At 43.3% G+C, this 23,623-nt stretch overlaps 1 protein-coding gene and 1 long non-coding RNA gene across 4 annotated transcripts in view; both read right to left on the bottom strand.

Annotated features, from left to right (window-relative positions):
- LOC134577512 (uncharacterized) overlaps nucleotides 1-23,623 on the bottom strand; it is a 747,008-nt gene that overhangs the window by 141,314 nt on the left and 582,071 nt on the right. The window lies entirely within an intron of this gene.
- PRMT1 (protein arginine methyltransferase 1) lies at nucleotides 13,028-22,451 on the bottom strand. Of its 3 annotated transcripts, XM_063437144.1 has the most exons (12): nucleotides 22,313-22,451; nucleotides 21,119-21,160; nucleotides 17,938-17,991; nucleotides 17,084-17,185; nucleotides 16,852-17,007; nucleotides 16,689-16,752; nucleotides 16,071-16,213; nucleotides 15,775-15,862; nucleotides 15,120-15,235; nucleotides 14,805-14,955; nucleotides 14,582-14,703; nucleotides 13,028-14,016 (listed from the first exon to the last, which is right to left on the bottom strand). In XM_063437144.1, the coding sequence occupies exons 1-12, from the start codon at nucleotides 22,340-22,342 to the stop codon at nucleotides 13,933-13,935; spliced, it is 1,152 nt and encodes a 383-aa protein (XP_063293214.1). In that variant the 5' UTR covers nucleotides 22,343-22,451; the 3' UTR covers nucleotides 13,028-13,932. The 3 variants fall into 3 exon arrangements, with proteins under 3 accessions (XP_063293214.1, XP_063293215.1, XP_063293216.1); XM_063437145.1 differs by lacking the exon at nucleotides 17,938-17,991 and having other exon boundaries at nucleotides 22,313-22,450; XM_063437146.1 differs by lacking the exons at nucleotides 17,938-17,991; nucleotides 21,119-21,160 and having other exon boundaries at nucleotides 22,313-22,450.

Raw genomic sequence — 23,623 nt, 5'->3', positions numbered from 1 at the left:
CTCACTAACAAAATAGACCATAAACAATGGTGTTCGGATGCTGATAGCATCTTCTCTACTAATTCCTCCTTACAAGCTCTACCCCCTGCGGATATACAAAGTGGTTTTAATAAATTAACCAAAATCTTTAAACAACAAATTAAAACAAGTTGGGAGATCTCTACCCTTGAGACATACATCTCCAAAAAGATTATCCCAAGAGGTCTTAGAGTCCTGGTGCCACCATCAAGGCATATTGATATAGAGGGTTTCACACGGGAATGGGAAGACGCAGCAGCAGCGTGCTCCTCAACTTTCATGTCTATAGTGTGTAAATACGAGACCATAAATTTGACAAATATTCAAAAAACTTTGGATACTGAGATTGAGAATATTCAGAAATTTAAAGAAGACCCCCAATTCCAAAACTTAGAGGTTAAATTAAAGACTAATTTAGATAGATTCTCATATCAAATCAAAATTAAGAAACACCATAAATTTGTAAGAGACACCACTGATTTTGAAACAGGGAGAGTCTATCGCCAGACAAAAAGGAAAGTAAGAATTGATTCGGACCATTTCAGTACCTCTGAATATGAATCCACTGACACTGAGGGTGAATCCATAACCACTAATCCAACACCAATTGAGCCAAAAAGCATATTAAGAAAGGGGGTCGATTTTTTAGGGCTAAGACAGGCAGACGAACTCCAACGTCCCAGAACAAGACAGGCACTGAGAGGCAGGGGACAGTGGAGACAACGACGCCAATAACCAATGATTTAAGGATAATTAATTTGTCCTCATTCACACTGTCTGACACCCAACGCAAAACCCTTTCTAAAGGCCTGTCTTTTGTACCCACACCTGTATTTAATAAATTCATCTGGACAAAAGACCTGCACTTATTCGCTCGTAAACTGGCCCTGCATAAATACCATATGCACAAAAAAGAACTCAAAGCATCCAGTCTAGGCCTAACAATTAAGGATATGGACTGCCTGGATGCTCTAGTCGAACTTCTTGATTCCAATGACCCCAATGCCAGTGACATCCCAATCACTCATCTTACACCAAAGAGTCGCTTTACACCTCACATAAAAGACTATAAGAACATTACGGTCTTTTTAGAAATGGTGTGTAGGGAAATCGAAGAAGTTGAATTGGGGACCATGTGTATTGAATCTCTTAGCAACCTCACTAGGATGGAACAAGTAGCACTAAAAGAACTCAAAGACAATGATCAACTGGTGATCAAACCCTCAGACAAGGGCGGCAATGTGGTCCTGATGGATCACTCTAATTACACACGGATGGTACAGAAATTACTAGACGATAGGGAGACTTATCAAGTATTAAAATGCGACCCTACGACCCAATTTCTTGCCGAAATTAAAACTATGTTGAATCAGGCCCTAACTGACAAACTGATCACCAAAAATGAATTTGAGTTCATGCTAGTTAGACAACCAGTACTATCAACCTTTTACAGCTTACCCAAGGTTCATAAATCCCTAGACAACCCGTCGGGTAGACCGATTGTATCTGGATGTGGCAATTTGACCCAGAATCTTAGCATCTTTCTGGATAAGATCTTGTCACCCATTGTCTCTAAGCTACCATCATACATAAGAGATACAAAACAAATGCTCAGTTACCTCAAGGACATCTCCATCCCAGACCAGGCACTACTATGCAGTCTGGATGTAGAGTCACTATATAGCTCTATACCCCATACACAGGGAATTAGCAACATAAGGACCATCTTGGATCAAGAGTTACAATCCCCGCCCGCATACATTGAATTTATCTCTAATATACTCAGAACAATCCTTACCAGGAACATTTTCTTGTTCAATGGTGCAGTGTACCAACAAATTAGGGGGACTGCGATGGGCACATCTTGTGCTCCATCGTACGCAAATCTCTATCTAGGCACCTGGGAAAAGTACATCAGGTCCGCCCCACACTTGAGCCATTTTATGGCAATGGTCTTCTGTTGGAAACGCTATATAGATGACGTGCTCATTGTGTGGACTGGCACTACACAAGATTTTCTAACCTTTGTCAACCTTTTAAATAAGAATGATCTTAATCTCAAATTTACCAGCGAGATGGGGGGTAAACGACTTAATTTTTTGGACATTACCATATCCATTTCTGAAGGGGGCATTACAACAACCCTCTTCAGAAAGCAAACAGCTACTAATAGCCTTCTGAATTGGTACAGTCACCACCCTCGCCCCCTCAAAGCTGGTATACCAATAGGGCAATACCTAAGATTAAGGCGGAACTGTTCCTCTGTGGACGACTTCAAGGTTAAAGCATGGGAACTCAGACGTGCCTTTAAGGACAAGGGTTACCCTAATAGGGTCTTACGCAAGGCCTATAGCCGAGCAATCAGCACTGAACGTGAGTCCCTCTTGACTGACAACAAGACACAGGGGCAAGATCAGAAACTAATCCGCTGCATCGCCACTTATGATGCAGGATGGGATTTCATGATGAGCACCCTTAAGCGGTACTGGCCCATTCTGACTTCTGATCCCCAAATCAAACAGGTAGTCACCACCTTCCCCTCCGTGACGGCACGCAGGGGTAAAAATTTACGTGACACCTTAGTACAGAGCCACCTTGCCCCCCCAAAGAAAGGAAGGAACAACTACCTACCTAAGGGGACGTACAGATGTGGGCATTGCAGTGCATGTCAATTCATTCACTTAAAGTCCAAGAACTTCACAGACAGCAACAACAAGGAAACCTTTCCTGTACGCTCATTTTTTAACTGCAGGACAGAAGGGGTAATCTACCTACTAACCTGTTCATGCGGCATGAAATACGTGGGTAAAACGTTCAGACCCTTTAAATTGAGAATAAGGGAACACGTTAATTCAGTCAGAAGACACCTTGAAACCCCCATCTCACGCCATCTGAAAACCCATCACCAAAATTCAGCAAACAAGCTAAAATTTATAGGGATTGAACATATCCCACAGACTCAACGGAAGGGGGATTGGGACACGAAACTAAGACAACGTGAATCCTACTGGATTTATAAACTCAAAACCCTCTCTCCGGCAGGTCTGAATGAGGGGTTCTCCTTCTCAGCTTTCCTCTAATACTTTCTCAATCCTCCTCTCATTTCAGGATGTTTTTATAACGGTGATTCCCACCAGTCCTATTGTGGGACATTAATTCAGGCACTGTGTATATATTTTTTCACATGTAAATTTTGTATATATCTTTACTTAGGGATGCTGTGTGTGTGTGTGTGTTTCTTCCCCTTACGGATATACCTCTGTTACACCTCTGTTACCATTTTTGGTAACTTATTCTTGTGACCACGTCCATCCCATAGATGTTACATCTTTGTTACCACCATTAGGGAACTTACCTCTGTTCCATCACCAGAGTGGGCATATAGAACTTATCCCCACTCTGTTTGTGCCCTTATGGATGCATTTAGCACCATAAATACTTAGTTTTTTCCCTCCCATATACAATACTAACTGAATACCACTGCAGCCCTTTGATTGACGCTGCAAGGGTTAAATCACTCGCTCGTCCCGCCCACTGTTCCATTACTACTACGGCTTCAGCCGAGCACCACGTCATATGACGCGATCAGTAATGGGGCAGGTCTAAAGGATGACAGACGGGCTGAGCACCAATGAATGGAAGCCCCATCCTTCCCACGTCCGTCTAGAACCGCGTCAGATGACGCGGCTAGCAAGGGGAGGGACTGCAAATGAGGCAGTCCAATCAATATTGAGGGGAGGGACCAGCACCTTGGACAGACCAATGGGCACCGAGGAAGTACGGTAGCCCACGAGGTACCCACAGCTGGTAACACTACCGGAACGATCACACAAAGAGGTATTTAAACCAGCATGGGGAATCTTATCAGTTCATTGCTCCTGACGACGGCGTGCTGACACGCCGAAACGCGCGTCGAGCTAGATTCTATTTAATTTAATTTGTTCACACTTTTGGTAGCACTCATGGATTCGATTATTTAAACTTTAATTTGTTTTCATTTTATCAGGACAGGCAGGGATCGGTCATAGTAGGCACTAGCTGCTCCTATACAGTGCCGAGGTACTTAGGGTTAGACCTCTTCTCTCAGCGTTCCTGCTTAGATTAATTTGGGATCTTGTGTGTCCCTCTCTAGGGGTCTCTCGTTGCTCTGTATTACAAGGGTTCTGTCTGGGGGAGCCATAGGGTACTCTGGTTTCAGTAGGCACTAGAGTTCTTCATATATAGTGCCGAGGTATTCAGTGTTAGTCCTCCTAATTTGGTAGTCCTGCTCAGGTCCACATTGGGACCTTGTATGTGTCCCCTGATAGAGGACTTTTCCTTTATTGCTCCTCCGTCCGCAGCAAGTTGTACCTACCACCCCAGATCCCTTTACAAGAGCTAAGGGGAGCCAGTCCACTGAGGATATAGTTAGGTACCTCCTGATTTCAAGGGGGACCTGTTACACTATTTGCCCTTTGACTGTTGGCATTACCCCTTACCCCTGTTTCACCTGTCCTATACCTCCCCCATTGTTTGTATTTTCCCCTTAGGATTATTAAAGGTAGGGACTCCCTATTTTTTCATTATAGCTCTCCACCTCAGGGACCTCCTCTGGTTCCTTCTTTTTCTTTCTATTTACTTACAACAAGGGTTATTCCCTTCCGGGAGAGTTATTACAGGGCATTGTGACACTGATCCACCGGTCTTTATCCTGACCTCTGTATAAGTGCCACCACCAATCTAGGTCTCTGTATGTATGTCTGTGTGTGTCTCTGTATGTATGTGTCTGCGTGTGTGTCTCTGTATGTATGTGTCTGCATGTGTGTATGTATGTATGTGTCTGTCGGGGGTGTGTGTATGTGTTTGCGTCTGTATGTATGTGTCGGGGGGGCACAGTCAGGGGGGAGTGGGTCAGGGTAGGGGGGGCCCACGGATCAGTTTCGCACCGGGGCCCCATGGAGTGTGTGTACGCCACTGATAGTGATGTTGTATCTGTGGATGCTAGTCCCCCTGCCAGGAGGCGGCATGCTGCTCCAGCTGGCAGTAATGCTGAGGAGTGGGTAGTGCCTCATTGCCAGAGGCCAGATATCCCACCCTTCACTGCAACTCCTGGCATCAATGTGGATGTCGCAGGATTTAGCCCTCAGCAGTTTATGGAGGTGTTTCTGGGTGATGATGTATTGGGGAACATTGTTGCCCAAACTAATTTATATGCCCATCAGTTCCGTGCTTCTAAGTCTTTTTTGGCAAAGCAGCAATGGGCCCCATCTATGTGCCAGAATGTAAAAATTCTGGGCATTGACTATGCTGATGGGCAACACAATGCTGAAGCCCTCCATCCGCTCCTACTGGAGCAGTAGCCCCATTTACTCCCAATGTATGTCAAGGAAGAGGTATGAAATAATTCTAAATTTCAGACACTTCAGCGACAACAGCCTGTGTCCCCCTAGGGAGCATTCCTAGTTTGACAGGCTGTATAAAATCCGCCCCCTGATTACCCACTTCGCTGCCAGGTTTGCAGAGGATTATACACCTGGAAGGAATACATGCGTGGATGAATTCCTGATGAAGTATAAGGGAAGGCTGGGATTCAAGCAGTATATTCCTTCCAAGCGCTCTAGATATGGTGTAAAGATGTATAAGCTCTGTGATAGCGAGACTGGCCTTCCGGGTGTACGATGTAAAGGATACCCACCTTAACCCTCCAGGTTGCCCAGAACATATGTGGCAGGATTGTCTGGGACCTGATATTCCCCCTGATGAACAAAGGGTACCACTTGTATACAGAAAATTGTTATACAAGTGTCCCTTTGTTCAAGCTACTGTATGGTTTTGATACAGTAGCTTGCGGTACAATAAAAAAAAAAAAAAGAACTGCGCAGGTTTCCCAAGTAGTGATGTCCCGAACGGTTCGCTGGCGAATAGTTCCTGGCGAACGTAGCTTGTTCGCCACGGATGGCGAACATATGCGATGTTCAGTCCGCCCCCTATTCGTCATCATTGAGTAAACTTTGTCCCTGTACCTCACAGTCAGCAGACATATTCCAGCCAATCAGCAGCAGACCCTCCCACCTCCTGGACAGCATCCATTTTAGATTCCTTCGGAAGCTGCATTCTTTTTTTTTGTATTATTATTCTTTTTTTATTTATTTATTTTTTAGACAGAAGTGTGTTATATTTGAGCATGCTAGGCTGAACGTGCGTATATCATGGCTAGTTGCACTGAGGGTATGAGTATATAGCAGTACATTGTTGTGAAAGATGGCTGTCATGTTTAGGGTGTAGCTTGCACGTTATCAACTGTGTATTTATATCAGCAGCTCCACCACTAGTTATAAATCAAGTGTGAGTCACCCCTTGAGATGAGACTAGTGAATAACATAATACATGAACGGTTAAGGTAAAGGCATGTAAGGAACTACGACAATAAACTCTTTAGGAGGTGAAATAATGACATGTTTAGACGCTTGCTACTTTAATATTAGTTAATGTGCAGAGAGCAGTTCATGTGATCAAAGGCATGGTGTGGAGGATCGGCTATAATGGGACATGCTTGGCAGGCTGCTGTTTACTGCTTGTGCTCATCCGATCCCTTCTGGGCGCCAGGTGCAGACCCTGGGAGTCCCTGATACCTGGAACAACAAAGGCAAGCCTCTGGCTGAGTGCCGGGTTCGCGGCTTGAGGAGGTGGAAGCTTGTTTTGTCGGGTGGTCGGATCTGTCCCGGTGGTGCTTCACGTCCGGTGCGGGATTGTGGTGGCTTAAGGTGGAGGCGAGTGCTTGACGTGGGGCAGGCTCTGCATTTCTGTCTGTGCCTCTGGTCCCGTCTTCGACGCCTTTTGCGTTGGTGGATTTTAATGGGGACTGCTTCGCTTAGCTGTGGTGGAGCTTGTTGGGGCTATGGTGGAGCTTGTTGGGGCTTCCTGCTTGTTATTTGCTTCCAAAATTGATTAAAGAGTCTGTCCAGCTTAGACTTAATATCCTGCCATGCTTTGCTGGTACCAGGAGGACACGCGGCTGCCGCCATATTGGGAGAATCGCAGATGAGTATGTCAGCCTGTGCGGCTGTGCTCTGTGCGTCCATTAGCTCCAGACAGCCTCTCAGGGGTGGACCGGGATAACCCCCACCGGTCCGAGGGGGGGGGGGGGGGGGGGGGTAACGGAGCTCCTGCCGGGAAGTAGCTGCTCCTGGGCATCCCAGGATCGGGAGATCGTCCGCCTCTCCCGCCCGGTGAGCACCAGGCCACACTTGCCACGCGGAGGTAAGACTCTGTCGAGTTGCTGACCGCTATTAAGCATGTCGGGTCGGTCAGGTAGGAGCAACATTGCTGGGTCATCCCCTTCTAGGGTGAAATTCGCTTGTTGATAGCTGCTTAAAGTGAGATATTGAGGGAGCTCACACGAAGTGCGTCTTTCCTCCATGACAGCTAGGCCCCGGAAGCTGCATTCTTAGTGAGAGGAGGGACAGTGTAGCTGCTGCTGATTTGATAGGGAAATCGATAGCTAGGCTAGTGTATTCAGTGTCCACTACAGTCCTGAAGGACTCATCTGATCTCTGCTGTAAGGACAGCACCCCAAAAAGCCCTTTTTAGGGCTAGAACATCAGTCCTTTTTTCTTCTGTGTAATCTAATTGCAGTTGCCTGCCTGTGTCAGGCTCACAGCGTATACTGTGCCCACTTGCCCAGTGCCACCACAGCTTGCATTTAAAAAAAAAAAAAAATATTTTTGACTATAATATAATAGCAGTCAGTTTCCTTCACACGTGTGCGTTTCACGGCCTGCCAGGGAACAGTGTCACACCAGTGCAACTCATATCTGGTGTAACAGTAATGTACATTTAAAAAATAAAATAAAAAATACAGGGGGCTTGTCACCTTTCGGGGACCTTTGGTGTTGTACGTGGCTGGGTGGAGGAAGAGACCTTCAATGACATCAGTGAGGACAAGGAACGGGACATGGCTAGCTTGGTATCCAACCTTGTGCAAATGGGGAGTTTGCGGTTGTGCAAATGGACTGTTTGCGGTTGTGCAAATGGACTGTTTGCGGTTGTTTGCGGTGCGTTAAACGGGGAGTTTGGTCTGTCACTGTGAAGCGGGCGTAGCCCTTACACTACCTGATCGATACAACATCATACCTGAGCACGTTATTCCAAACAATTTAGGAATGTTTGGTTTTAATCCATAAAGGGCATAAATCACCTGACTCTGCATCAACTATGTAATTTTCCATGGGAGTTTTGCCATGGATCCCCCTCCGGCATGCCACAGTTCAGGTGTTGGTCCCCTTGAAACAACTTTTCCATCACTATTGTGGCCAGAAAGAGTCCCTGTGGGTTTTAAAATTCGCCTGCCTATTGAAGTCTATGGCGGTTTGCCCGTTCGCGAACGGAAAATTTTATGTTCGCGACATGACTATTCCCAAGACAACTTGCACGCACCCGGTTATGAAGGGGGGAGACCTCAGCTCTGCGCCAAGAGGAGCTGTTGGCAGTTAAGTACAGAGACAAGAAGGATGTGTACATTCTTACCACCATCCATACTGAGAGGATTGTGGAGGTCTCTATACGTAGCAAAGCTAAGAGCACAAGGAAGCCAGTGCGCATCAAGGCCTATAACCGGCATATTGGTGGGGTTGATCTGGCAGAGTAGCTGCTGCAGCCCTGCCTAATTATATGGAAGACAAGGGCCTGGTACAGGGGTCCTCAAACTGCAGCCCCCCAGATGTTGCTGAACTACAACTCCCATGATTCTTTGAATTACATAGATAGCCAGAGAATCATGGGAGTTGTAGTTCAGCAACATCTAGAGGGGGCGGAGTTTGAGGACCCCTGGCCTGGTACAAAAAGCACAAAAGCAAACCCTGGAATGCAACTGACTTTTTTTGTTACAGGTTTAGCTCCAGATAATTTCGGGGATTTTGTACCAGGATGCACCTGCTCCGCGGGCGGTGATGGGAGAGAGCAGAGTTAGGGCTACACATTTTATTTGTATATTCCCCTACTGCGGCAAAGCAGAAACCCCCAAAAGGATGCAGGGTCTGTTTTAAGAGGGGGCAGAGAAAAGATAGCGTATATTACTGTCCTGATTTCCCTGGACTGCCTGGACGCTGCATTCGGGACTGCTTCTAACTATACCACACACTGGTCCATTTTTTTACATTTACCATTTAGTTTTTTTGGTTACGTTTACCCTATGTATGGGGGGCATAGGTGTACTCAGGAGGCCTTGCAGAAAACAAGCTGGAGTGTTTTCTTACCATAAACAGGCTCCCCTAAATCACACACAAATGTGTGTGTAAAAATGAAAATTGGAAAATTACCACCACACATTTTCTCCAATTTTTTTACTAAAACTATTGCATAAAAGCACTCCATATACAATACCTTGGGGTGTCAACTTTTCAAATATATGCACGCTCATGGCAAGAAATAAATTGGGATATCTAAAAAGGCCCCCAAAAAGAAGATATGTCAAAATTAAAAAAACATGTCATACGTTGGGTGATATTACAGTATTTAGGAGATGTTGAACACATATTGGGGTGTTCTTTGGCAGTAACACCAGGGTACAGTGATAACACCCATGTACAGAGGTGTTGGGTACTCTGGGGGCTAAAAGACCTTATTTGGAGGTGCGCACACTCCAAATAAGGTCTTCTAGCCCCAGAGAATCCAACACATCTATACATGGGGGTATCACTGTACTCAGGAGATGTTGCTGAACACATATTGGAGGTGTTTTTTGGCCGTAACCTTTAAAGATCTTAGTACATGTATTCTTAAACTGCTGTGTTTTTATATAAAAAAAAAAATAATCACCAATGGGTTGATGAAAGGTTATTCAGGGGTTCCTGACAGGTATCAGTGTTACAATGTAACCTGCGTTAATTTTGGAAATAGCAAAGTCCTACTTGTACTTATTGCCCTATAACTTGCACACAGCAAAAAAAAAAGTTAAGAACATGTTAACATACAGTATTTCTCGGCAGTTGTAGATGCGCAACAGATTTTAGGGGTCAAAGTTCAAAAGTGCTTTACATTTTTTCATCATATTTTAGAATTCTTTTTATAGTAAATTATATGATGAAAATAATGGTATCTTTAGAAAGACCATTTAATGGTGAGAAAAATGGGATATAATGTGTGGGTACAGTAAATGAGTAAGAGGAAAATTCCAGCTAAACACAAACACCATAAAGTAAGGTAATAAAATGTGAGCAGGATATTACTTTGCTGCAGAGGGATTTAGATACATTGGGGGACTGGGCACTAAAATGGCTCTATAAATCGCTGGTAAGACCATGCCTTGAATATGCGGTGCAATTTTGGGTGCCTGTTCTAAAGATACATAGCACTAGAAAAAGTGCAGAGACGAGCTACAAAATTGATAAAAGGAATGGAGCATTTTAGTTATGAAGAAAGGTTCAACAAATGAAATCTGTTTAGTCTGGAAAAACGGCACCTGAGAGGGGATAGGACAACATTATACAAATATATTCGGGGCCAGTGCAAACCTTTATCTGGAAATCTATTCATAAACAGGGCTATACATCGGACACAAGGTCACACATTTAGGCTGGAAGAAAGGAGATTTCATCTAAGGCAAAGAAAAGGTTTTTTTACAGTAAGTAATAAGGATATGGAATTCTCTGCCTGAAGAGGTGGTTTTGTCAGAGTCATTAAAGATGTTTAAACTGCAATTAGATAAATACTTGCAAAAACATAACATACAGGGATATAATTTCTAATTAGTGGGGTAATAGCTGCTTGATCCAAGATGACATTTGACTGCTATTTTGGGGTCAAGAAGGAATTTTCCTAGTTTGTGGCAAAATTGGAAGCGCTTCAGACTGGGGTTTTTGGATCAACAGCAAAAACATGTGAGGAAGGCTGAACTTGGATGCAAGTCTCTTTTCAGCTATGTAATCACAGAAGTGTAAAAATAGCCCTGGTCCTTAAAGGACCACTCTAGTGCCAGGAAAACTTGTCCAGCTCTCCTCTCCGCCCTGTCGGCTGGCTGCGTGCGCAGCCGGTCGCATAGGAAAGCATTTACAATGCTTTCCTATGGACGCTTGCGTGCTCACTGATTTTCACAGTGAGAATCACGCAAGCGCCTCTAGCGGCGGTCAATGAGAGCCACTAGAGGATTAGGGGGAAGGCTTGACCAATTTATAAACAGCAGTTTCTCTGAAACTGCTATGTTTATAAAAAATGTGTTAACCCTAGCTGGACCTGGCACCCAGACCACTTCATTAAGCTGAAGTGGTCTGGGTGCCTAGAGTGGTCCTTTAACAGTAAAAATAGAAAAACTGTCTTGTCACCAAGTGGTTAAAATAAAGCAATGGGTGGCTTGGCTGTTATTTTATATAGCGCCACATTCCGTAGCACTGTACAATGGGTTATTTCCTGGGGCTCAACGGTGCCACCTTGGCAATTACACCAGTCACCCATTGGGGAAAAATAAAAATAGTGGGGCAGTCTTTCACAAGATGCTTTGCTTTGGAGATCAGATGTTACCATCATGGTATGCCTCCATATTCTAGCAGGTTATCAAACTTAACCTTTAAAATTAAACATTAAGATTTCTTTTCCAATAATTGTGCTGGGCATCACTATAAGATTTATGACAAGCATGCCATTTAGAAAAGTGCCAATTTCAATTGAAATTGTCACCTTCCAAATTGGTGGGATGGACATTACTATAAATGAAAAAGAAAGGCAATTTAGAAAGTTAGAGTGCCTGTATTATGGAAATATTTTCAGAGATTACTTTCTTCAGTGATGGAGCTTTGCCCATCGGCACAGCTTTAAATGTTTTGGGAGCTGTACAAAGGTCAGCTTGTTCCTGCAACAGCCGACCTACATGTGACATTGTGTGCAGCAGTATTTATGTAGTTGAAATAAGGAAGGGCACATGGTAATTTTACAGAAGAACACAAACCTAGCACATATTAGAAGCTCTTCCAAAGTGCAACTACCTACCATGCATTATCCAATATGTGCCATTTAACAGCTCTATTAATATGCGCTAGCAAACAGCAGCATAAGTGATACAACTGCAGACTATGCATGTGGAATAAATTGTCCTGGTGTTCCCTATAGTTTGGTTTATAGAGCCAACTTACACAAGTCTTGTGCTTTGTACAGACTAGAGACCACATGTCTTGTTTAGTGGTTTCATTGCTTGGGAATCTTTAAATGGGATACCACCAAGAGCAATTTTAACCTTTGTGTCACAAGTGGCATTTCTTGACTTCTCCAGTGTGCCATTTAACCTTTGCTAATGAAACCTCATGTTAAGTGTGAGCACTGCTTTCTCACTGTATGCACTTTACCATAGAAGTCTAGGACCTTGTAAAGTTAGCTGTCACTTCCTGTATTTTGTGAAGATCCTGATTGGGTAAGGATGTCATGCAGCAATGTCACAATGTCACCCAGTTGACATCTTTCTTCAGTTCCTGGAGCTCCACCAGGACCTCAGCTAGTGTCTATGGAAACGTCCATGATATAGCCTAACTAATGAGGTGATTCCTTACTCTCCCAGAGTTTTTGCTGACAAGCAGGGCAAAGCTTGACAAAAGTAGCAGTCATTTGTGAAGCAGATCTAACGTACATTGGGCAAAGCAGTCCCTACTTTGCCTTACATATTTTAGGAATATAAAAGGAAACCGATTGAAGCTATGCAAGATTAGGGTAAAAGCCGGTTTGGTAGACTAACATTAGTTCTTTTCTTGGGGAGCTTGCCAGGACAGACTAGCTTAGTCTGGACCCATATGCCTTGGCAAAGAGCTCCAGCTACATTTGACCACTCTTACACATGATGAAAGCTGTACCACTAGTTTCTGATTTTGAGGGAGACTGGAGTTTATCAAATTGAACTGTTATTTTGCATCAAAATCAGGATGTATGATTAACTGCACAGTCACCATTAGGAGGCTCCTAAACCCAGTCATTAACTTGCCAGGATTATTTTAATGTACACTTAGGCACATGGCCAAAACTCCAAGAAATAAGGACATTAGTGCAATAGAAGTATTTCCACATTTTACTTTAATTTCATTATGAATGTAACCATATAAAAACCATAAGTTATGAAACAGTCACAATGGGTAGCTTTGACAAACCAGTAAAATAAAAGACAGACCATTCCAGAACACTCTGAAAAAGGGCTTACAAACCATACAAACAAATTTTAAACGTGAACCTATGGAGGAGCTTGCCACCCTAGGACAAAAGGGTGGGAACACTCCTATTTACATTTAACAGGCCAGATTTAAAGGAATTATGTACAATCACAATGGAAACCGATATGGTGCCAGAGCTGATGCAAAGACTTTTAATTCTCGTCTGTCGCTGAGGTTTTCAGTTGTGCAGCCCTGCTGAGGGCTTATGTATGCAAATCATACAGATGGTACCTCCTAAAGCCCCCATCTAAGTTCTAGCACACTGAAGCAGGAGATAACCATTTGCAATGTATACCACCAACCTAAGATTCAAACAGATGACTGACCCATGGTCAGTGCTTATTTTCTAGCAGCTATGGTTTAAAACCAGAACACTGTGGCTCCACAACATGCTTAAGAGGGCAATTGTAGGGAGAGGGATCATTAAATTCAATTAGGACAAAAATGTGATACGTCTATGAAATAGCATAGTTTCAGTAAACCGAATGGTATTTACAAGTGGATCGAGTTTTACCTGGAGAGCTGGAAAAGGAATCCTGATCGTATGGCCATCAGGGACATTTGACCAGTGACTGTACAGCCAACAGGAATTTTTAGGTTTAACACTGGTCTGAAATTCTAAAAAGGTTTACCCCAAACATGGCTTGCAGTTGGGGTTAAAATGTGTATGCTATATGTAAATAAAACCACACAGCTAAATGTATACATGACATGTGTTTCAGTTTCTTCAGGTTGGTCAGCTGGCATGCTGGTCTCAGCGCATTCTATAGTCTGTAGAACATGACAGCTCACAGAGCTGACCCTTGAAATCGATGTCCATCGTAAAATCCAAGTCACGCTGCAGGAGAGAAAGGGAGTGTTAGATGATGCAAAGAATTGGCACTCTAAGCAGTTTGTAAGGGATTTACCTGGCAGGGAAAACAAGTGTGCTGCATTAACTTTTCATCACAGCACTTTACAGTTAGATAGGCTCAGACACATTCACTAGGCTATCCCAAGTATCAGTGCATTTTTATTGCACTAGGGAAGGCAGTAATGCAATAGCAAAATGGTGTCAGACAGAATGAAAAGTTCACCAATTTCAACCAAATGACTAATAGAGCTGGGATTAAGTCTTAGGTCATGAGCTATGGTATGAGACCAACTCAGTCAAGGCACAGTAGTCTAGGAGTTAAGATTTTACCTATTTCTATGAGCACAAAACCTGTACCACAAGCACATCTTGAGAACCTCTTGTCTACATGCTTTCAATGTGTTTAAGTGTTCCATATCACAAGATTTAACCTGGATAAGTTTTATGCACATCTGTAGAAATGCACTTTACCACCATCATGTACAGCTATTTCCTACACCAGTTTCGCTGATTTCAGTTTTCCCTAAAGTAACTTTTGGCAAATACTTACATTGTTCTTGGCATTGGGCTTCATTCCTATTGTTCCAAAGATCTCTTCTCCTGTCTTAACAGTGAGATAATCTTCCATGTAGAAGACGGTCTGCTTCCAGTGAGTGTAAGGGGACTCTGGACCTAGATAGATATGAAACCATTAGAAAGAGAATCTCAGAGGCACCATTTGAGCAACTGATGTCTGTTTGCATGCATGGATTGGAGACAGAGTAGGATCTTACTTGTGGAAAAGCCAGTTCTTTTATGGCAGCGTGTAAACTCTATGTTGAAGTAAGCTACCAGCGCATGGATGTAGTCATTACGTTTTACTTGAAGGCAGAAGGGAGAGGTAAAGCTCAGATCATCAACCTTTACAGTGTAGAGATCAACTTCCTGTAAAAAAATTCAGTGTTATAGACAGTCATTGTAACCAAAGCTAGAACAGATGGTATAATCATAACCAGCATGTTGTAAACTAACCCTACAAAGCAAGTGAACATATAGTGTCACTACTCCAGATTGGCCTTCTATCTATAACTATTTTAAAGACTACTCACCTTGATGAGGCAGGAGTTTGTGACCAGTTGTTTTGGGTCGACAACATCAACAAGTGGCTCCTTGATTGCTACATCCTTGATGCATGACATATCGAATCCATACACATTCTCCCACCCTATAAGAGAAAATTAGCATTAGAAGACGGTCATGAAATCCTTTAGTCATCTCTGCAGCACAAGACACTGCTGTTAGTGCACCTTATAGAAGATTAGAGGTGATGGTTACTGAAAAATGCCTCAAAGAGGCACAATACACAAGTCAAGTAGCCATAGTTGGAGGAGAAAACCTGTTCTACATAGCCTTTTTTTTTTAAACAGAATTAAAGTGTCTTCTCTGGCAGAATATTTGTTGGCTACCAAAACTTTACACAAGGTTGTATTACATTACTCAAAACTGCTTTAGTTGATGGCTTGGGGCATATGTCAGGGACAGCAGAACACCTCTAGATTCCTAGAACTTTCCCTATGCCAGCACAGAGTATTAATCAGTGGCATTATCTTGAGACCATAGCCAGTAGATTTAATGTTCATACAGGCAAGCATACAAATTTTTATCCATGCTTTAGCCAAGTAAAGCAGTTTGTGCCATGTTATGACAGTTCAATAGTTAACAAGCACCCTAGTTTAACACTTTTTACTAGGAAAGCATACTCACAGTGAATCTTGTAGTCTTTGTACTGTCTGTCTTCAATAGCAGTCACATACAGTGTGGCACGGTCAGGAAAAATGAGCCCATCTGGTGTCTAAAGAAAGAAACCCACAAATGTTACACTGAGTACATGTCAGCCCATGGTGAAATCTTAAATGGCTATGTAGGACCACAGCTGAACTACACATTGTTTTACAGTTAAATTATGCAGTTTATAGTGTTGAATCAAGGTTAAATTGAATCAAGACAGGTCTGACATTTCAGAGCTTAGAGTTTGCTGTATTACTAGTCACATCACTTACCAGCCATTTGTCTCGTGCATAGATTACGGTGTTAAGCATAGATTCATAGAACAAGCAGTAACCCATCCATTCACTGATGATTATGTCAACCTTTTCAACTGGCAGCTCTACTTCTTCTACTTTCCCCTTGATAATTGTAACAACTGAAAAATAAGATTGGAATAAGTCATTCAAAGTGCTTACATCTACCCACTTGATATTTTGAATCACATGTTTAACTTCCAGATAAGGGTGAAAGTAATTAGCATCTATACAGTCTTCGATGAGCTAACCAAGAAATACACTCACAATAGGAAACTTCTATGCTTGGAATAAATTCTGGCAATATATAGACTGTTATCCCCCTCCATTTTTCTAAACACTTCATGGCATAGCCAGAGCTTAATTTCAAACCTTAGGCTATTAGCCAGATCTTGCTACTGTAAGTCTGACTAACCACCAAGTTTTCAAAGGTCAATTGGTAGTGGCAATTTTGAGCCCTGGCATAGGATTAGAAAGATGTAGTTCAAACAGAGGGATCTACCTTTGTATGGCTGTGTAAGTGAATATACAATCACTAGAAGAGAAAAGGCTGAAGCAGAAGGTAAGCAAGCAGAAAGGAAGAATCTTTAAACTTACCATGATCCAGCTTGTTTGCCTTCACAATCTTTATAGCATAGTCTGATATACTTGAGCACTCAATCTGAAAAAAGTTAGCCAAATATTAGCACAATATAAACAGTTAAGCAGGTGATAAAAGCATGCCCAGATAACAGTATAGATATTAGAAGTAGTTACATACCCCAATAACTTTCTTTGCCCCAGCCTTGGCTGCAAACATACAGAGTATGCCAGTCCCACTTCCTACATCCAAGACCACCTTATCTTTGAAGAGGTGTCTGTTGTGAAACATTGAGTTGCGGTAAGTCAGTGTCCGAACTTCATCTTTCAACATTTCCTGCAGGAGAAGAATGTTTGAGGCAAATCTCTCATTGCTAGACATCTGGAAATGCATTAATGTTACTTGTTCTTACCTCGTGGATACCAAAGTGTGCGTATGAGTCAAAGTAGTAGTCTTTTGAGGTCATATCTTCAGCTGTAGGTTTTACACTGCTCTCAGGCTGAGTGCAAGAAACCTAGGAAAATGTTAAGTGCATCTTTAGACATAAGAGCAGTTTATAGATATTCAAGTGATACAGAATGCCATTACGCTAAATTCAAACATTTATGCAATGCTTTGCTCTATGCAAGGCTTAATAGGAAACATGAATTATGGAATGCAGTTGATGTTTGGCATCTTCACCCCTCACCCACAAATTAAAGTAAAGTTAAAATTTACAAAATGCCACTTATACATTGTGGTATTAGAAAGTTTAGGATATTTATCAAGAATCATATTTCCTATATAGGGTGTTTTACCAACATTAGATCTCCATGTTGACAACTGAGTGACTGGGAGCAGGAAAACCATCTCCAGTTTGTTCTCCTGTTCAGAGCAACTAGAGCCTGGTCTTCTAGGAGGTAGTCAAGGCCAGAGGGAAGTCACAAGGCGACTAGTACTGTAACGATTGGCAGCAGTAAAACCTTCAGACCCCAATGGCAGACATTACTTATGGGGGTCTTTGTAAAAAGCACAGAAACAGGTCTGCTATGAGCCTGTTAGAAACTAAAGCACAACCAGTCTACTGAGTGGCAAACATAGGTACAGAAATTAATGTTACCAAGTATTACCATCATAAATCATATCAGATGGAATTTACATAAACAAGTGCCATTAACACATCACTTTGTTCAGAACACACAAGAGCCAGAGAAGGCCAAGTACACTGGAAACTCTATAGCCAAGTTGGCCAAGACGCAACTAGCCATGCATAGAAAGGATATTTACATCTTCTACTGAAGTCCGCAGGCTCATTCCATTGGCCAACTTTGCTACAAAGTTCTAGGAGAAAGTAATAAAAGTGAATTAGCCTTATGACAGATGGACAGTTCAAAATGCCCATTTCCCAACCAAGCTGCTAGAAGCAGATCTAGTTCATGAAAAGAGTTACTGTGATGCATTCCACCCAAAAAAAGATCTTGTTTATGCTTTTCATGTAGCCTGTATAATCAAAAATGTTACATTTGTTATTCTTGTTCAAATTTATGTAGCTAGTTCAGAAATAGCCATACTATGGCTTCATGCCACAATGGCCAGAGGCAACTGAATTTGCATGTCAGCATGCTGTGGCCATTCAAGGCCTGTCAGCACATGTTTGGGTGCCAGTCAAATTAAATATTTCATAAATATAAAATCTTTAAGATACACATTGGAATGTCACTGAAGTTACAACTCAGTCAAAAGATACAGGAACTATTTTGTCTCCATACTTTCCCTACACCTGACACTTTTAGACATTGGGTAGAGCAGTCTACAAGTGTCAATCCTCTGACAGCAGTAGGGAATGGTCTGTCTACAGAGGATCCTCCATAGACCTTAATGCTGTACTCTGGCATATCCACACAAGTACTGCAGTGACTGGCTCCTGAAGAGCCAGGGAGAGAAGAGGACCGTCTGGAACACCTATAAGGGACAGGTTCTACCCGACAGCCACTGAAGAACCTTCCTCCAACTGTAGTGCAGAGCAACCATGCATGTGCATTTTGACCAATGCTCTATGACTCTAAAAAAAAAATAACACTATAGCGAATACTCTGGCAACAGATGTAGCTTATAAAGTATTGATTCATGGAGGTATGCAATACACCACATTCTAACTAGTGATGAATTGTGCTGAAAGAGTAGGACTTAAAGGGACAATCCAGGCACCCAGACCACTTCTGCCCATTGGAGTTGTCTGGGTGCCAACTCCCACTGCCCTTAACCCTGCAACTGTAATTATTGCAGTTTTCATAAACTGCAATATTTACCTTGAAGGTTAACTCCTCCTCTAGACAGCCACTAGAGGGCACTTCCGTGTTTATAGCACACGAAAAGTGTGCTATAGTGTCACTGGACGTCCTCACGCTATGTGAGGACCTCCAGCGTCACTGAAATCCCAAAAGGAAAGCATTTTTGAATGCTTTTCTATGGGGAGGTCTAATGAGCGTGCGCGGCACTGCCGCGCATTAGGTCTCCCCTGCTGGATGTTGGCGGGAGAGTATGGGCGGACCCTCAACCAGCACCGAGGGACATCGGCAATGGATACAGGCAAGTCACTGAAGGGGTTTTAACCCCTTCAGCAACTTGGGATGGGGTGGGAGAGGGGACCTGCAGTGCCAGGAAAACTTTTCCTGGCACTGGAGAGTCCCTTTAAAGCAGGCTTCCCCAAACTATGGCCCTCCAGATGTTGCTGAACTACAACTCCCATGATTCTCAGCCTATTTCATTCATACAATCATGGGAGTTGAAGTTCAGCAACATCTGGAGTCAGAGTTTGGGATTATTATTATTACAATAGACTGTTCAAGCAAAAACTTTTACAGAGTTTTTATAAGTGCTAATACACCTCAACTTCACCATGGATTAGGAAGCAGAATGGAGATAAATCAGTTTACATATGTGAGGAACTATGTACAGGTGCTACAGAATTGTTATGAATGGGTTCACAAGTTATTGCAAAAAAACCAAACAAAGCAAGAGGCTACCTAGATAACCACCATTAGTTATTGTAACAAAAGAAGTACATTCAAAAAGGTTCGTTGACTTCATGTTGTCACTGTGCCAGGAGTCTGTATGTGCAGTGTTTATTTGAAATTATTTGAGATTAAAGGGATACTATATAGTGCCAAGAATACAAAGCTGTATTCCTGTCACCATCACTCCCCCTGCCTCACACAACCCCCTCCCTGGTAAAGTGTTAAAAACCTTTTACTTGCCTTATCCCAGCATCAATGTCCATCTGTGCAGTGCCAATGCTCTGCCCCCTCCGAACAGTCTAATGCACATGCGCAGCAAATTCCATGCGTGCATTAGACCTCCACATAGGAAAGCATTGAATCAATTATTTTCTATGGGGAAAGATATGACGCTAGAGGTCCTCATGCAGAGCTATGTTGCCTTAAGGTGACCAAACTATCCCTTTAAAGGGACACTCTTGCACAATAACTTAATTCTGAAGTTATGGTGCTTTTAATCTCCCAGGAACCTTATGTTAAGAGGTTAAACTTAAAGGGAAACTATAGTGCCAGGTATAGCTTCCCCGTTGTCAAGGACAACTTGTAGTGCAGAAGGTGTTAATAACCCATTCTGTCACTTATCTGGGTGCAGCGCTGGCTCAGCTCACTGTAGGATTTCCCCATAGGAAAGCATTATTTAATGCTTTCTTATGGGGATTCCAGTGACGCTGGAAGTCCTCATGCATAGCATAAGGATGCCCAGTGTCATTTAGGCAGCCAAAAGTCACCTATCCACCCGGATGTCCCTCTAATGGCTGTCTGACAGCCACTAAAGGAGGAGTTAACCCTAGCAGGTAACTGCCATTTATAAAAATTGCAATAATTACATACTTCAGGTTAAGGTTGATGGGACTTTGCAACCAGACCAAGTCAATTAACTGAAGTGGTCTTGGTGCCTACAGTGTCCCTTTAAATGGTACAGATACATAAGATCTACATTGTCACTTCTATTTCAGTGGAGGTTTGAGTCAGTAAGTCCAACACCCCATTTACTAAAAAAGTAAATACCCTGGATTAAACTGCTCAACAATTCATTCTGATAAAGTCATTATGGGCCCAGATTATCTTTATTCCCCTAATATGACATTTAGGAGCTAGCTACACATCTCACCAGAAAGAACAAATATTGTATAGCGTAATCAGTCACTATTAATCTTTTTGCTTTAGTTGAAGGAACACTAGTCACTAGAAATACTTTAGCTCATTGAAGCAATTTTGGTGCATAGATCATGCCCCTGCAGTCTCACTGCTCAATACGCTGCAACTCAACAGTTAAATCATTTTTTTAATGCAGCCCTAGACACACCTCCCTGCATGTATCTTACACAGCCTTACAAATCACTTCCTGAAAATAGTCATCTAATGTTGACATTTCCTTTATTACAAATTCTGTTTAATTTAGAGTTTCTTACCTCCTGTTCTGTTAATAGCTTGCTAGTCCCTGAAGAAGCCACCTGTATATAATTAAAGTACAATTAACAGGAGGAGATAAACTTGTAAAGCAAACCAATAACTAATTGAAAATGAAACAATTTTCTGTGCCAGCAAAGGTAGGAGTGGTTAGTGCTGCAAAAACAGATACAAAAGTGATTTAATCATTAAATGGCAAAGAATTGAGCAGTGAGACTACAGGGACCTGAATACAACAAAAATGTATCATTAAGGTAAGAACTTTGTGATTACACAGTGTTCCTTTAAACATGTCCATTACTTCAGACTTCACATACTCTACAGCAGTGATTTTCAGAATTGAGAGTCCCCTCAAATTCTTTTAAATGAATCTTTCGGGGCAGAAACTGAGAAGCAGCTCCACAAGATCACTTAGCAAATGCTTTAAATGAACAACAACTATAGTAGTAATAGTATATATTTTGTATAAAAAATAAATTTATACACGGATTTGTACTTTAACACAAATACATACACACTAAAAAAAAAAAAAAAACTACTACTATGGGAAGTAGCAAGTTAAATTAAATAATTTACCTAGTGGCTATCCAATTACTTCCAGCAATAATTGAAACAGTAAACGAAATACTATAAGGGGGATGAGGTGATTGAATTGCATTACATCAATGTGAGATTTATAGATATAGCTATATTATAATCCATCATAAGGCATTGCCCATATGCTGAGATCACGTGGGCAGTTTATAGCCAGGGCCAGTAACACAAAGGACACAATGGGTCCCAGGGTCCACGCAGGCCCAGGCCGGCCTCTCCACGAGGGCCACACGTGGGGCCCTCACAAGGCTGCTCTTTGTGCTACCGGCATGTGGGCGTGGCCGGCTGGAGCACACATGGGAGCTGTGTGGAGGGGCAGGGAGGAGGGCCGGCAGTGACGTCAGCAGCACCCCACGCTGAGCCAGCTCCGGCACGAGGCCCCCGGTGTGAGCCCGCGGACAGCTAGGCCCCGGTCAGGCCGCTCGGTAACCCGGGCCTAGCGCCGCCGTCAGGCACACCACCAGGGCCGGGAACCCCGAGCACGGCCCAGTATGGCCGCCTCCATTGAATGAGCGGCTCTGACACTGCGATAAATATCTCACCCACCCCACCTCCGGTGTATCGCACCCCGGGGTAACCCAGCCACAGGGACAAGCCGTTACCTCCATATTGCAGGTGCTGGGTTCAGCCATGTCGGCGCGCGGCGTCTCCCTCAGGTGTTCTTGTAGCGCACGAGAAGCCCTCAGAGTCAGCGACGGGCTTCCGGAGAGAGAACTGCGACATGTGGTGTGAGGCCCTCCCTTTATATAGACTGAGTGGCTCTGGCCCCGCCCACCGGCCAAGCCGCCACCCACCTCCTGGCGGCATTTCGCGCTCTTCTCCGCAAACTATGGGCGAGGGCGCCGCCCACCGCGCGCTATTGGAGGAGGGCTTGAAAATCTGGCCGTTGACTGGCTGGAAGCCCCGCCTCCCGCAGCAGCCGCGGCGTTGATTGGTCGCCCGGCCGGCTCGTGCAGTCTAACTGGAATTAAAATGGTGTCTGTAGGGGGTTCAGTCACTAAACGGCAAATCGGAGTGAATTAAAAAAATCTTGATAGTGCCGAATTTCTTAAAATAAAGCTGATTTGGTGTCTAACTCAGTTACAGTAAAAGCACGGCCATTGTATCCTGTCAGGATATAGTCACACAATGGCGGTCACCTCACACCGACTATCACATGTGATCATTCATTACTATTATTATTTACAAAGCGCCAACAGCGCTGTACAAACTCATAAAAGGCGCATTGCTTATTATAATAACATTCACACTGCCATGCGGCTGCCTGGTGGAATCTACCCAGTCTCCATATAAAATGGCTGATACTGACAGGCAGGCTGTAAGATTTCTCCATTCATTTCACCCAAGTCCCCTGATATAAACAGAACCGGATTAAAATTGCCCAGGGACCCAGGCAGAGTGCCAGATTGGGGCCCCTCCCAGAGCCTGGGCTCTGTTTCTGTGAGCGGTGTGTGTAGTGGCTGAGTGTTGTGTGTGTGTAGTGGCTGTGTTGTGTGTGTGTGCGTGTAGTGGCTGAGTGTTGTGTGTGTGTGTGTAGTGGCTGAGTGTTGTGTGTGTAGTAGCTGAGTGTTGTGTGTGTGTAGTGGCTGAGTGTTTTGTGTGTGTGTAGTGGATGAGTGCTGTGTGTGTAGTGGATGAGTGTTGTGTGTGTTGAGGAGGTTGAGAGCCCTATTGAGGGGGCTGAGTGTGTCTAGCATTGGGTATCTATCATAGACTTAAAAGGATACTCCAGGCACCCAGACCACTTCTGCCCATTGGAGTGGTCTGGGTGCCAACTCCCACCACCCTTAACCCTGCAAGTGTAATTATTGCATTTTTTTTTTATATAAACTGCAATAATTACCTTGCAGGGTTAAGTCCTCCTCAAGTGACTGTCTATCAGAACTTCTTAGAACACGAAGTGTTTTAAACGA

Source organism: Pelobates fuscus, chromosome 11, assembly GCF_036172605.1.
Source record: "Pelobates fuscus isolate aPelFus1 chromosome 11, aPelFus1.pri, whole genome shotgun sequence".
Classification (NCBI taxonomy): domain Eukaryota; kingdom Metazoa; phylum Chordata; class Amphibia; order Anura; family Pelobatidae; genus Pelobates; species Pelobates fuscus.
The sequence above is the reverse complement of the archived record's forward strand: the minus strand, read 5'-3'. Positions and strand labels throughout refer to the sequence as shown.

Excerpts from the sequence above, each read along its gene's own strand:
- PRMT1 (XM_063437144.1), bottom strand. The coding sequence starts at position 22,342 with ATGGCTGAACCCAGCACCTGCAATATGGAG. Across the intron at positions 17,186-17,937 it reads TGCGGACTTCAGTAGAAGAT|GTTTCTTGCACTCAGCCTGA; the intron begins GTAAATATCCTT and ends ACATTTTCCTAG. Across the intron at positions 17,008-17,083 it reads CACACTTTGGTATCCACGAG|GAAATGTTGAAAGATGAAGT; the intron begins GTAAGAACAAGT and ends CTTCTCCTGCAG.